The sequence below is a fragment of the Zalophus californianus genome, chromosome 2 (assembly GCF_009762305.2).
Source record: "Zalophus californianus isolate mZalCal1 chromosome 2, mZalCal1.pri.v2, whole genome shotgun sequence".
NCBI classification, from domain to species: Eukaryota; Metazoa; Chordata; class Mammalia; order Carnivora; family Otariidae; genus Zalophus; species Zalophus californianus.
In genome coordinates, this window is record NC_045596.1 from 13,875,702 (window position 1) to 13,892,238 (window position 16,537).

A 16,537-nucleotide genomic window follows, 5' to 3' on the forward strand; every position below is an offset into this window, starting at 1 on the left:
AGGCCAGAGTATATGACATATTGAAGAAAATGAGAGACAGCCAGAAAGAGGGCCAAAACGAAAGAGAGACACAAGATGAGACTGGTAGACAGGCGCTGGATTTTGGCAAGTTCAGGATTTTAGATTTTATCCTAAGGACAATAAGAAGCCATTAAAAGGTTTTAAAGCAGATGAGTGGTATGCCTTGATTTGGAATTTTTAAGTATCACCTGTTTCTTCTATGCGTAGAGTCAGAGAATATTAGATTGAAAGCGACATGGATAATCTAGATATATTATGTTCTATTCTTCAGGTTTAATAAAATATGGTATCATCTTTTTTTTTTAAGATTTTATTTATTCATTTGAGACACGGAGAGAGAGAGAGAGAGAGAGAGAGAGAGAGAGAGAGAGAGAGAAAGCATGAGCAGGGAGAGAGGCAGAGGGAGAGGAAGAGGGAGAAGCAGGCTCCCTGCCAAGCCAGCAGCCCAATGTGGGGCTGGATCCCAGGACCCCGGGATCATGACCTGAGCTGAAGGCAGATGCCCAACATCTGAGCCACCCAGGCGCCCAAAATATGGTATCATCTTAAACACAGGACATAACATTTTCTTTTATGTCTTTAGCCTTGGAAAACAAAAGCTCAGCACTGAAAAACAAGATGGATAATTTTATTGCCTTCATTGGCGGACACAGAAATACCTTCTGAACTGAACTATAAAAACTGTTCCATATTTTCCTCATAGAACAACAGACTCCATTTATAAACAGCATAAACATCACATCACAAAACCATAAAGGCCCTCTTAATTACAGTTTAACATCTCAGCTGACAACTTCACCTACCTTAATTTCAGCCAAGAAACCAGACAAGTAGTGACAGTAGCAGCAGCAGCAAGAGATACTTAATAAACATATCACTGAAAGTCATGTAAGTTATTCAATGCCCTCTCCCAAATGCTCACTTGAAGCCTAGTTGATATTAGTCTCATACATAATTTTTTTTTTAATCTTACTCAAACTAGAGGATGTGATTTCCAAAGGTTAGCTTACTGGTAGTGCTGTGTAGTAGTAATTTCTGAAAATATTTTTTTTACTTATCTGTTGCCAATTAGCTTGAGGGAAAATAATTCTAAAATGTCAAGATATTACAAGGCAGTGCAATAACAAATGTTCATCATGGTAATATTTCATGTATTGTTTAAGAAAGTATTAAGGTATTTTCCATTCAAAATGATTAAAATAAAAAATTTCATTGCTAAAGAATCATAAATCCAATGATCAAGTCTCAATTCTCATTTTAGTTGTCAGTAGCATTTGAAAACAATGAAGATTTTTAATCTAATAAATTGAACATGTCATATATCATACATGTACTAGGAATACAAAAATGAAAAGACAGGTTCCTGCTTCCAAAGGTATATTATAGTGAAGATAAACATGGAAACAATTGCAATGCAGTGAGAAATTATAAAGAAAGCTCTAGGAGAGTACCACCGGACCTCATGGCAGAAATCTACACCAACAGGGCCAATGCCATGCTGTTTCATCTCTGCCCATATTTGATCTTGTTTTGTATAGGACTGGCAAATTCTTCATGAGTATCACAATAATGATAAAGTCTGTAAGTTGCAAATTTCTTCCTGTACTTTAGGAGTTTTTAGTTTGGCCCCAGATTAAGACTGAAATTTTAAAAAAAAATGATATGCAAATGTTATTTCTACCTGTTTTTTAACTTGGTGTGCCAGGGCAAAAAAGAATCATTAGTATAAGCAATGCATGACTTACTTCCTTCCAGTTTCTGAGGCTCAGAGTATTTATACAAATCTGTAGAAATGAAAGTGCACAAAGAAATATCTCTAATATTTCAAATACCTGGTTAGAAAGTAAAATGGAGAAGTAAAGGCAATGTTCCCCTCTGGGTAACTACATTTTAAGTCAGTCTAGAGTTTGTAGAAGAGAGGGAAAGGAAAATGAGGAATATGGAAATTGACTTATGAAGAACAATTAAAAAAGATGAAAAGATTTGCCTGGAAAACAGAAGTTTAGGGAGACATAACAGTTTCAATAAATATTTACAGCACTAGTAGAAGGAGTAAATTTTCTCATATTGCTGCAGACAGGAAAGAAGTCCCCAAAAGAGAAATCTTAGAGAGTTATAATAATTTCTACAAATATTTATAGTACTGTTAAGCAAACTATTGTTGCAGATAGAAAAAATATAAAATAAGGGGTGGATATTTCAGAGATATGAGCTTAATTATCAGAGCTATCAAAGATTTTTTGCAAGTACTTATTATCAATCAGTGGTTGAATTACCAGCTCTTATATGATAGAATAAAAGAACCCTATACTGGGGCAGACGCTGGGTAGGATATTCTTTTGAGTATCTTTTTCTTTGCTTATATGGCTAACTCTGTTCTGACAAGTCTTTTTGCCTATTTTTCTACATAGCTGTGTTTTTCTCATTCACTGTAGTTTCGTTCTGTTATTTGAATGGATTGCCAGTTACATCAGTTATAAATATGGTCTCCATTTGAGGCTTGCATTTTCACTCTGTTCATAGTGACTTTTGTAATAGTTAAGTTTATTTTAATACAGTCAAATTTACAAAATTGTTGTATGGATTGTTATTCTTGCAATCTTAAGAAAGTCTTCCTTATTTTGAGTTCATTAGGATTTAATCCTATATCTTTTAGTTTTTCTTTTCACGTTTAACCCTATAACCCACTGGAATTACTTTTATGAGTGGTGTGAGGTAGGAATCCTCTTTTTTGTTGTTGTTGTTGCCCTACATGGATAACCAGTTGTCCTGGAACCATTTATTCAATAGGCCATCCTTCCCAGTGATTTATAATGACATCTCTGTCTTGTACCAGATTCCACTAACATCTGGAGAGTTTCCAGACTGCTAATCTGTTTTACTGATTTGTGTATGTCCAACAGCACGTTTTAACTGTACTGCATTAAGTAAGTCTTGATATGTTTTAGAGGAACTCCTTCAACCACCATGACTTAAGTTATGCTTAGCTCTTTAAGTATTGCCCATAAATTTTAGGATTGGCAAGTCATTTTTCACAATAAAACCAATGAGAATTTGACTGGAATGACACTGAATCTACAAGCATATTAAGGATGAAATGCCATCTTTTAGCGTCTGTCCATTCATTTAAAATGGAACTTATTTTGGGGGTCTCATTTTCCATCCTTCAATAGTATTATGTTACCCATAAGGTTTGAAGCAGTTTATTAAGTTTCATTCTTTGGTGTTCTGGTGCATTTCTGCTTTTGTTGCTATTGTAAATGAGATTTTTTAAAAACTGGATTGTCTAACTGTGTGGTTGCTGATTTGCAGTAATATATACTGATCTAGTGAGCAGTACCTTTTCTGAACTTTTTATCAGTTCTAAAAGTTTACCTATTCTTTCATACTTTCTACATACACAACCATACTGTTTGTAAGCAGCCACAATTTTGTTCATTCTTTCCTTATAACATATTTATTATTGCTTATTTTCATACTTATGCTACTTAAGTTAGGATCTCTATGGTCTGGAAAATGTTGAAAATTGGTGATCGTATGCATTGTTGTCTTGTCCATTACATCATTAGGGTATGATATTTTTGGTAGTGGCAGTGCACATTTACTCTTAATTTGATGAACATTTTTTATTATAAATGTGTCAACTTTTGTAGAATTTTTCTGTAACTAACGGGATGATATGTTCCTTTTCTCTCTCTCTTTTTTTTTTGTAATGTGGAAAATCACAGAGGTTTTTCAAATGTGGAATCATCTATGCTTCCCTGTCATCATTTATTGTGTTTTTATACTTCATTATATTCACTTTGCTAATATTTATTTAGGATTTTTGTACCTATGTCTCTAAGACTGGTTTGCAACTTTTCTTTCTTTTGCTATTTTTGTCTGTTTTTGGTATAAAGATTATGCCAACATTTCTCTTTTCTATTCTTTAAAATAGTCTGTAAAAGATAGAAATTATCTGTTGCTTTAAGGTTATATGAAGTTTACCTACAAAACCATTTGACTGATAATTTAAAGATTTATAAGTTACACTACCCATAAATTATTCACATTATTTATGGTTAGATTAGCCATTAGATTTATGGATTACATTACCTAATTTAATAAAGTAACACACAGAATGAACAATGGGCTTAAATGAGTACTGTTAAGACATTATAAAGTGAGAATACATGAAAAATGTAAGCACTAGCAAATAAAGACAGAACACAGCTACTACTAGTATAAGCACTTAATTGATTATAGGTAAGAACAGTGAAATCAGGACAAAAATTTTAATTCTTTTTTTAAAAGATTTTATTTATTTGAGAGAGAGAGAGCGCGAGTGAGCTCCAGTGGGGGGAGAGGCAGAGGGAGAAGAACAAGCAGACTTCCTGCTGAACAGGGAGCCCCAACTGGATGACTGGACGACTGCATGACTGGATGTGGGGGCTCGATCCCAGGACCCTGAGATCATGACCTGAGCTGAAGTCAGATGCTTAACCAACTGAGCCACCCAGGTGCCCCCCCCCCAAATTTTAATTCTTAGGAAAACCATTTGAAATACGGATTTATATCTTCTATCATTACTAATAAAATTCTCCCAAAGTCTATACTGTGTAATAACATACCAGCAGTGAAGTCACGATTACCAAGATATTTAAAAATTGTTTATAACATCTTTATTTCAACATTAAAAATTTTAATTTATGGAAAGATTAGTACAGATATTGGTGTATATACATGCACACACACATGCACACACAAATGCATCAAAGGATATGTGCTCCATTTCTTTTTAGGATATCATGTGCAAGTATGCAAACTTAGAGCCTACCCAATCTATACCACAGAATGGCTTTATAAAAAAAAAATCTAATTTTATTATTCTCTGCTTAAAGCAATCTGTGGCCCTAAGAAAGTCAAAATCTTTAATATTTCCTGTGTAACTTTCTCATAATCTGGTCTCTATCCATTTCTTTGGCTTAATCTATTAACATTCTCTCCCTTGCTCTCTATACTACAAGCCACACTAGACTAAATGATTCCTATAATCATATAAGATAAGAAGTAATCCAACAAAATCATCAAGAAGACTATTTAAGGTATAGATTTATATCCACTATCATTACTCTTTTCAGTCTTCGGATGAAAAGGATGTTCACACACATTATCTGTGCACTTTGCCGAGAATATCACAGTAATTTAAATAATTTACATTATTTGTTTTCTATATATACTTGGGTTTGCCTTATCACTTAAGTTCATAGAATTACAGAATGTAAGGACTGGAAATTGACTTTTAAAAATGTCACTTATTCCAATCACTCATCTAATGCTTTTGAATACCTCTAATGATAAGGCAACCACTTTCCACTTGGAGAAATGTCTGATCCTTAGAAATATTTCTGTTTCCATCCAATTTTTAGATCCTAATTCTACTCACTAGGCTATTCAAGGAAGTTCTGCCCTACTTTAATGTAATAGCCACACAAATATTTACAGATAACTATAATGTTACTTCTAAGACTTCTCTTCTGTGGTAGTAAGGAAAAGCAGGTACAGAGTATGGAGACTAGTGCTCGACTATCCTTTATGAGTTCGTTACTTCATATTTAATTTTCACATTGCTCTAATGAGTTTGCTATTAATAACGCCAAATAACAAATGAGGAAACTTAAAGCTCCAATAGGTAAAGTTACTTGTTCAAGTAATTAGGTAGCAGAGCTGGTCAACCACAAGTCTGTCAGATACCAAAACCTTTTAGTCTCATTAGAACACTGAACTGCCTTTGACAAAGAGCTCTAAGAGGATATGAAACACGGAAAAGCAAAAAAAAAAAAAAAAAAAAAAAGCAAAATTATAAAAATCCTATGCCTTCTACTTTCCAAAATTGCGTTGATATTTTTTCCTCAAGCCTCGTATCATAGTCATTTTTGACATTTCTGCTTATAAACTGTCTAATTATTATCTTAATATTTCTCAGACCTTTCTACATAAGTAAACTCCCACAACCTAAAATTAGGGAAGCAAAAAGAGAAAATCATTTCCATATTTCATCCCCTCTCAATTTTAATCTGTTTTATACAATGAAATGACTATCTTCTTTAAACACTGACTAGATACTCTTCTTTAGAGCCCAAACACACACTGTCTTCTGTGATCAAATCTAATGATGATATTTTCCTGACTTCAAGGACTGACAACACTATCCCTAACCTGTGTTAACAAAAGATACCTGTTCTCTCTTCTCCAGGCAAACAATATTTGGCACCCCCCACAAGCACTTAAAAGGTCCTTCCTTCCTTTCCTCTGTAAATCATGGCTCTTCTTCAATGAACTGTTAGATAAGTCCAACATAGCCTTCATCATTCAGACTTCTTATGAAAAATGTATCTCTATATACTTAATTGCATGATTATATTTATCACATATATTAACTTTTCTTCTTCCTCAGTTACATCATAAATAATTGAAAAAAAAATCATCTATTTTTTTTTCACCTAAGTGTAAAAAACTGAATAGCAAGTGCTTAGTGTTCTCAGCTATACATTTTAAAAATAATTTATACAGCTCTTTATTTGTATTCTTTGCTTTTAAGCTGCTTGTTAAGATTCTCTCACCATACATTTTATTGTGAAAAGAGACCAAGAGCAACTCAAATTTCCTCTTTTATAAACAAAGTCAAATATAAAATTCAGCACTTCCCTCTATGTCATATAGGTTACTTGCAAGTAATATTACTTCTAAAATACATTTTCTTTATGAATGTAAAGCTTTATGTATATTAAATACTAAAACATAAAATTATGAATCACACACACACACACACACACACACACACACACACACACACACACACCCCACACAAAATCTTACCTTGCTGAGTATTTTGTTCTTGCATTCGATTCACAGTGAGGTCTAAGGGGCCTTCCTGTTCTTCCTGAAGGGAGTTTTCTGCTTGATTCATTTGGATACTTTTACATATTAGACTTGGTCCAATTGAACCATTTCTATTTTCTTGAATTTTACCACTTTTTGAAATATACTCAATTGCAAACTGACGTATCATCTTTTTCATTAATTCCTGAGCAACTAAGGGAATGTTAGGATCACAGTTCTGAGGAAGATCTAGGGAAGAAATAAAGATGATAGGCATTAAAAAAGAGAAATGGAAAATACCAATACTTAAACTTATTTTTATTAAAAATTAATGGTTTCAGAAGTCTTCAGTTCAGTCCACAATTGCTAATGGCTTCTAGGACTTAGCAATAGAAACCTTGTAGATTTAATTAGTATTATATCAACCCAAACTTGGCATATTTAATCATTTCTTTTTTTTTAAAGATTTTATTTATTTATTTGAGAGAGAGAGAATGAGAGATAGAGAGCACGAGAGGGAAGAGGGTCAGAGGGAGAAGCAGACTCCCTGCTGAGCAGGGAGCCCGATGCGGGACTCGATCCCAGGACTCCAGGACCATGACCTGAGCTGAAGGCAGTCGTCCAACCAACTGAGCCACCCAGGCGCCCATATTTAATCATTTCTTAAAAACAAACATTTTCCAGGGCATCTGGGTAGCTCAGTCAGTTGAGCATCCAACTCTTGATTTTGGCTCAGGTCATGGTCTCAGGGTTGTGAGATGAATCCCCAAGAAGGGCTCCCCGCTAAAAGCGGAGTCCACTTGAGATTCTCCTGCTCCGTCCCCTTTTGCCCCTCCCACCACATGCGCCTGTGTTCTCTCAAATAAATAAATAAACAAATAAATAAAATCCTCGAATGACAACAACAACAAAAAAACCAAACATTTTCAGTCCCAAACTTAAATACAGAAGAAGAATTAGACATAGAACAGCAGCTTATTTTCAGGGTTTTAATTCAAATGTATTCTACTAGATATTAAAACACTTAGAATGTGAACATAACTGGTGCAGCCACTCTGGAAAACAGTACAGAGGTTCCTCAAAGAGTTGAAAATAGAGCTAACCTATGAGCCAGCAACTGCACTACTGGCTATTTACCCCAAAGATACAAATGTAATGATCCAAAGGGACACCTGCACCCCAATGTTTACAGCAGCAATGTCCACAATAGCCAAACTATGGAAAGAGCCCAGATGTCCACCAACAGATGAATGGATAAAGATGTGGAATACACACACACACACACACACACACACACACACACACACACACACACACACAATGGAATATTATGCAGCCATCAAAAAATGAACTCTTGCCATTTGCAACAACGTGGATGGAACTAGAGGGTATTATGCTAAGTGAAATAAGTTAATCAAAGAAAGACAATTATCATATTATCTCACTTATATGTAGAATCTGAGAAACAAGGCAGAGGATCATAGGGGAAAAGCAGAAAAAATGAAACAAGACGAAAGCAGAGAGGGAGACAAACTGTTAAGAGACTCTTAATCTCAGGAAACAAACTGAGGGTTGTTGGAGGGGAGGGGGGTGTGGGAGGGATGGGGTGGCTGGGTGATGGACATTGGGGAGGGTATGTGTTGTGGTGAGCTCTGTGAATTGTGTAAGACTAATGAATCATAGACTTGTACCCCTGAAACAAATAATACATTATATGTTAATTAAAAAAAAGGAATGTGAACATAAATTCTAACTACTCAATTTGTAACCTAATATACAAAGTAAGCGCATGCATTAACTATTCAACAAAACATCTAAACTCTTATAACTATTTATTACCATTAAATTGTTCAATTCTGTCAAATATGTATTCCATATATAACCCGAATGTCATCATCAAAAATTTTCCTTTCCTCAACTTATATTGAGAAATTTCAATCATAAAGAAACTAAAGTGATATAGGCAGCCTCTACCAAGATTCAAGAATTGTTAGTATCTTCCATATTCACTTTTTAAACTTTTTTTAATTTGCAGAACCGCTGAAAGTGTAGTGTAGAATTACGACATTTCACTAAGTATTTCAGCATGCATCTACTAAGACTCTCTATAAAACACAGCAATACCCATTGTTGAGGGTCTTAATCAATCCCTGACCCCAAAACATGTTGATCAGCTACAACTACAATGAAGGTCAGTAGTGATACACACTTCTACTTGAAACTTGTACAAGAGATACAACAACTGAATGATTTTATATAAGAGGTGTATAATAAGGACAACTTGTAAACATAGTATATAATAGTAATAAGGAGTTTTGGTATTGAGGAAAGTGGGTGGGTGGTGGCTTTTTCACACACACACTTTTGGCCTCACTCTAATCCTTTTATTTACTCTGCTCCTTCAGAGGCAGAACTATAGGTAAATTGGGAAGGGTGACTATGCAGACGTGATTAGGCTCCATAACTCTTCCTCTTAGAAGTGAAACTAGAGATACTAATTCTTTGCTCTTTAAATACCTTAACTCAGAGGGGGAGACGAACCATGAGAGACTATGGACTCTGAGAAACAAACTGGGGGTTCTAAAGGGGAGGGGGGTCGGGGGATGGGTTAGCCTGGTGATGGGTATTAAAGAGGGCACATACTGCATGGAGCACTGGGTGTTATACGCAAACAATGAATCATGGAACACTACATCAAAAACTAATGGTGTAATATATGGTGATTAACATAATAAAAAAAAAGGAAAAAAAAATACCTCAACTCTTACCCAGGCAGAGCAGTGTTATGTAAATAGGCCTGCTCTGATCCAGGGCTGTCTGAGACTGAAGGAGTAAGTCTCTTTAGTTTTGGGGTTCAACATTAGCTGGAGCACATGTCTAAGAAATCTGAAGGCAAGTTCCCCAACTAACATCTACAATTATAGATACACGACTGTAAAATGCAAGATGGTTTGAAACCATGTAATATATGGAGGTGAGGAAAGGCAACAAACTACTTCCATCATGACCACCACCAAATTTGGTAGCAAAATGTGATCTGGGCTGAAACGAATCTATGGTCCTGCAGAAATATCAATACATTTAATCACAGGGTGTTGTTTTGGAGATGTTATAAAATAAACATGCTTATATTACCTCTTTCAAAACAAAAAAATCTTGAATTCTGATAAAACATCTGAGAGAAGAAACTGGGGGCCAAAAAAATGTGACAGTTTAGCCTTCACACTTATTTTTCCTTTAGAACCCAGTAGGGAAGAGAGGCACTATTGTTTTTACATACTGGGGAAAAAAGGACTTAGCTATAGGTTGGAATCTTAGCCATCCTTATGAACTTAGGGTAGTTTCATATCCCTTCCAGGTTTTAATTTCTCTGTTCATAAAAATGGAAATGATAACAGAACCTTCAAAATTATAATAGGACCGTACTCACAGGATATTTTAAGGTTATGTAAGATTGTAGATAAAATACTTAATTCCTGTACTTGGCATTTTAACAATCTAGTAAACATTACCATTAAGATGTAGACTGAGTAGTTATATTTATTTAAGTCACAAAATGCCAAATAAGTAAAAATATTAACTAGGTTAATATAAAATTATTAGCTAACTGGGAGAATACAAAGGACCTAACTTCTAAGTATATTTGATACTTTTTGGTCGAGAATAGATAGTATTATTAGCACATGTACCCTAAATGACATGGCTTACCAAAACAAATTTCCATGTTGTATATAAAAACTCCCAATTTATACGATTTCTTGATTATTACCTCCAGGCATCTTTGAAGGCTTCTGTGAACATTCTTCTCCATCTTTTTCCAAACTTAATTTTGCTTTGTATTATGTGTTAAAAGGAGATACTGGATTTACTTCTTGTAGATATTTTAACTGTGCTATAATTTATTGACTAATGACACCTTATAAATTCAAAATAATTAAATTCACCAAAAAAGAACAGAAACATACTGGAGCTATAACTTTAGGGTTGAGTTTAGAGCTAAGTTTAAAGCAGAATACATTGTGCTACTCTATTTTTTTTTCATGTTCTCAGTTTCTGGCCCTTTATATTGGGGAATAAGTATATGTTTAATTAATTAAAAAAAGAGAAAGCCAAAGAGACAAAGAAAATGCTGATTAGCTAGAGCCTTCTAGATTATGTGTACAAGCTGTCATAACTATAAAAAAGCAAACGAGTTAACTAGAGATACCGACCAGGAATTTTAATGTTTCCAAAGGTCAGGCAAGTAATAAATATTTGGCCAGAAGAGAGAATGCTGCCACACAGAAATAGTGTCTACTGTCCCCAAGAAGACAGAAATAACTTATTTTTTGCCCTATCTCTTAATTTTTCGAACCTAATTCAGAAGTTTAACAAGCTTTTTGTAATAGCCAGTTTCAAGATAGTCCTCAACGATTCCAACCTTCTGGCTTCATTCTGTTGTGTAGCCCCTTCCATGCTGCATCGGTGGTGGTATGGGTGAGTAACAGCATACTAAAGAAGTCTGTCACTTCCAAGATCAAGTTTAGAAGAATGTGATTTCTATCTTGGATACCCTTGAATGTTAGTGTTTGCAGTCACCTCCCTCCCCCATCCCTACTCTGTCCTTCAATCTCTGTCTCTTATCACTCCCTCTGGAGGAAGCCATACTGTTAGCTCTATGGGGAGGCTCAGGAGAGGAACTGAAGTCCCCTGCAAACAACCAGTGAGTGACCTTGAAAGAAGATATTCCAGATCAATGAAATCCCAGATGACTATAATCCTAGCTGACCCCTTGACGGCAGCCAAACATCCAGCTATGCTACTCTGAGATTCCCAGCTCAGAGAAAATATGAGATAATAGTTTGTTTTAAACTGCTAAATTTTGGGGCGCCCGGGTGGCTCAGTCGTTAAGCGTCTGCCTTCGGCTCAGGTCATGATCCCAGGGTCCTGGGATCGAGCCCCGCATCGGGCTTCCCCTGCTCAGCAGGGAGCCTGCTTTTCCCTCTCCCCCTGCCCCTGCTTGTGTTCCCTCTCTCACTGTGTCTCTATCAAATAAATAAATAAAATCTTTAAAAAAAAATAAACTGCTAAATTTTGGGGATAATTTGCTAAATAGTAATAATAAATAATAAAGATTTTGGTACACGTTAGTGGGATGTTGCTGTAATAAAAGTCTAAAATGTAGGTTTGGCTTTAGAACCAGGCAGTGAGCTTTGGAGAGAATTAACAATGTAAGCCAAAAAGTACCTTGAAGAAGTTGTTAATAGGAGCTTCATGGTTTTTGATAAGATGTGTAGGGTGAGGATATGTAGGACAATGAGGTAAATGTTACTGGAAAGTAGAGGAAAGAATATACTTATTTTGTAGTGGCAGAAAGTTTTATAACACTGTTTGCAGTAACTTCAAAAGTAGAAAATATCCCTAATAAATTGGGTGATCTATTAGGGAAATCTCTAAGCAAAGCAAAGTGCCCTCTGGTTTCTTCTTGCTAATTACAGTAAAATGTAAGAAGGGAGATAGACTAAAGGAAGAACTGTTAAACATAAAGAAACTAGGTCTTGATTATTTTGAAAATTTTCAGATACACATATAGCAAATGAGGCTAAAATTAAGAAAGGTTGAGCTAAGACCAAATCAGGGGAACAGCCAGGAAAACATCTTAAAAAAAATGATGGTTTTTCTCCAGATCTGACTCTCTTAATAATGTTGTGGGATTCATGTGGATTTTTAATTTTAATTTTTTTTGTGTGTGGGGTATTATTCCTTTAAACGAAAGAACTCTGGAGTTAACCAAATCTTGGCTAAATCTCAGTAAGAAGAGTAAGCTGAATAACTTTTAAATTGCTTTATTCCCATCCTCCCTCCCTACTTTTGAAGAAGCCTGTCCCAAGGCAAAGACTGACAATATTATGGTTCTAGATATCCCTGTCCAATCATTAGCTGACCACTAAGTTAACTAAGCAGAGATGTTAATAGCCACACAATACAAAGAATACTGACTTTACAAAATTAATCAGAAAAGTCATTAAACAAACAAACAACACATAGCAACAAAACCTGAGGTGGGGGATACTCTGATTTCTACCAGTGTCACATTGTATTATTTAAAATATCCAGGTTTTTAAATAAAACATTACAAGAAATGCAAAAAAACAAGAAAGTATGGCCCATACACAGGAAGACTAAATCAACAGAAAATGTCTCTGAAGAAACCCAGATACTGAACTTACTAGACAAAAACTTTAAATCAGATATTTTAAATATGTTCAAAGACCTAAAGGAAACCATGTGTAAAGGACTAAAGGGAAGTATCAGGAGAGTATCTCAGCAAATAAAAAATAAAGTTTTTAAAAAGAAACAGCTAGAAATTCTAGAGTTGAAAAATACACTAATTAAAATACAAAATTCACTAGGATGGATACAACAATATATTTGAACTGGCATAAAAGAGAATCAGTGAATTTGAAAATAGGCCCATTGAGATTACCCATTCTGAGGAAAGAGAGAAAAGAAGGAAAGGAGAGCAGGAAGGAGGGAAGGAAGGAAGGCAGGCAGGCAGGTAGGTGACAGGAGCGCACAGGAGGGGAGGAATAAAGAAAAAAAGAAAGAAAAATAAACAGTCTCAGAAACCAATGGAATACCATCAAGTGTACCAACATTCACAATGGCAGTCCCAGAAGGAGAGGAGAGAAAGAAGCACAAAGGGTAACTGAAGAAATGACAATGTCTCAAATTTGGTGAAAAACCATTACCTACATATCCTAGAAGCACAACAAACTCCAAGTAGGATAAACTCAAAGAGAACCACATTTAGATGCATTCTAATCAAATGGTCAGAAACCAAAGACAAAGAGCAAGTCCTAAAAGCAGCAAGGAAAAAAACTCAATTCATCACATGCAAGATCCTCAATGAGATTAACAGCCAATATCACACCAGAACCCATAACGGCCAGAAGGCAGTGAGATGACATATTCAAGGAACTGAAAGAAAAAAGAGTGTCAACCAAGAATTTCATATTCAGAAAAAGTATCCTTTGAAAACACAGGAGAAATTTAGATATTCTCAAATAAACAAAAACAGAAAACTTGCTTCAAGCAGGCCTGACTTAATAAAAGGACACTGGACAGTAACTCAGATCCACGCAAAGAAATAATAAGCATCAGTACAGTAACTATATAGGTAAAATACAGTATAAATGTATTTTAGTAAATTATAAATGTATTTTTTGTTTGTAACTTTTTTCATATCTAATTCAGAAGTGATAAAGCAGTAATTATAAATTTCTCTCAGTGGGCAATGTATAAAGATGTAACATGGAAGATAAAAACAGCACAGAGGAGAGAAAATGAAATGGAGACATACAGGATCAAACCATAAGAGAATCTCTTATGGTTTGTCTCCCCTCTCTGATTTTGTCTTGTTTTATTTTTCCCCTCCCTTCCCCTATGCTCTTGTTTTTTTTTTTTCCCAATGCTTATCTTTTATTGGAACATAATGTGCCTACATAGCAAGTACTTGATAAATGTCTGCTGAATGACCAAATGATTCCCAGGATGAATTAGCTCAAAGTCCAAACACAGCGAGGGGTGGGGGGATTCCCAGCTGGTAAGCCATCTAGGCTTTGATCAAAGAGATACATCTTGAAAGTTTTATGTTAGAATAATAATCCCACACATCTGATTTCTGTGGAATGAGTGAGCCCCATCTCTAGCTGCTCTCCCCACCACAATCACAGCAGTCAGATAAAGTTGAGGAGTTTATTAGCGAAATATGAGAGGCAAAGATACCCCAAGTGACAGAAAGAAAATACTGAAAATATCCCTTCAAGCCAAGTAGGGGTCTGGCCATGACCTCCCCAAAAGGACAAGAACCTGGTGAGTTAGCAACAACATTCTCTGGTGGCCACCTTGCCAGGGCATAAGTGTCTCAGCCAGGACTGCCTCCCACCCGCCACCAAAGATGGAAAGGAGACAAAGACTGTTTATAGAATCAATCTAGAGGCAATCAGAGATGTAAGGAAAGTATGAGAAAGAAAGAGAGGTGGGGAGGACCTTAACAAAGAGTCCCAGGAGTTTGGCACTGAGTGCCTCAAATACACTGACAAACAGTTCTACAAAATGTTACTTAAAAGGTAAAATGCCTAATGTTCGTTCCAATGGCTCCCCTGGACATCCTTCCACATGCCACATCACACACCAATGTACATGGTAGAGCCCAAAGGCCATGATTTTGAAAAGAGAAACAAGAATAAGCCCTGTTGCTCTTTAAGGAAAGAGGAAGGAGCTGAGGCTGCTGGGGCCTTTCCCACGTTGGCCTGTGTTCCAGAAAGCAACTTCCCAGCAGCAGCATGGCATAGTTCTAGGTGAGGGTCTCACCTTTTGTCACCTGTGCTTGAAAGTACTCTATTCTCCATTCAAGGGCTGTCAATTTCTCATTTAGTGTTGCAAGTACTGAACGACAAGACGTATCGAACGAACTGATAAATTCCTCAATTTTCTTGATGCTGCTGTTGATGACCTCAATATATTCCGGGTTTGCCCAGTCCTGGTGAATCTCGCTGCACCAGGTCCTCTTGACCCACCATGGCTGCCGCCTGAAGAGGACTTCTGTCTTGTTTCTTAAATTCCACATATCAGTGAGATCATATGATACTTCCTTCTCTGACTGACTTATTTCACTTAGCATAATACCCTCTAGTTCCATCCACGTTGTTGCAAATGGCAAGAGTTCATTTTTTGATGGCTGCATAACATTTCATTGTATATATATACCACATCTTCTTTATCCATTCATCTGTTGATGGACATCTGGGCTCTTTCCATAGTTTGGCTATTGTGGACATTGCTGCTGTAAACATTGGGGTGCAGGTGTCCCTACATTTCTGGTAAATACCCAGTAGTGCAGTTGCTGGATCATTGGGTAGCTCTATTTTCAACTTTTTGAGGAACCTCCATACCGTTTTCCAGAGTGGTTGCACCAGCTTGCATTCCCACCAACAGTGTAGGAGGGTTCCCCTTTCTCCGCATCCCTGCCAACATCTGTCATTTCCTGACTTGTAATTTTAGCCATTCTGACTGGTGTGAGGTGGTATCTCATTGAGATTTTGATTTGGATTTCCCTGATGCCCAGTGATGTGGAGCACTTTTTCATGTGTCTGTTGGCCATTTGGATGTCTTCTTTGAAGAAATGTCTGTTCATGTCTTCTGCCCATTTTTGATTGGATTATTTGTTCTTTGGGTGTTGAATTTGGTAACTTCTTTATAGATTTTGGATACTAGCCCTTTATCTAATAAGACATTTACAAATACCTTCTCCCATCCCGTCAGCTATCTTTTGGTTTGGTCGACTGTTTCCTTTGCTGTGCAAAAGCTTTTTATCTTGATGAAATCCCAATAGCTCATTCTTGCCTTTGTTTCCCTTGCTTTTGGAGATATGTCTAGCAAGAAGTTGCTGCGGCCAAAGTCAAAAAGGTTGCTGCCTGTGTTCTGCTCTAGGATTTGGATGGATTCCTGTCTCACAAATTACATCTTTCATTCATTTTGAGTCTATTTTTGTGTATAGTATAAGAAAATGGTCCAGTTTCATTCTTCTTCATGTGGCTGTCCAGTTTTCCAAACACCATTTGTCGAAAAGACGGTCTTTTTTCGATTGGATATTCTTTCCTGCTTTGTTGAG

At 36.1% G+C, this 16,537-nt stretch overlaps 1 protein-coding gene and 1 pseudogene across 10 annotated transcripts in view; both read right to left on the reverse strand.

Annotated features, from left to right (window-relative positions):
• Positions 1-16,537, reverse strand: part of LCORL (ligand dependent nuclear receptor corepressor like) — a 163,411-nt gene that overhangs the window by 49,528 nt on the left and 97,346 nt on the right. For 9 of the 10 annotated variants that reach the window (XM_027597595.2, XM_027597597.2, XM_027597588.2 and 6 more), the window contains one exon: positions 6,880-7,131. The exons of the other annotated variant lie outside the window; for it this stretch is intronic. In XM_027597595.2, coding sequence (XP_027453396.1) covers positions 6,880-7,131 — 252 coding nt within the window. The remainder of the gene's footprint in view (positions 1-6,879; positions 7,132-16,537) is intronic. 10 annotated transcript variants of the gene reach the window in all.
• LOC113924199 lies at positions 15,221-15,446 on the reverse strand (annotated as a pseudogene).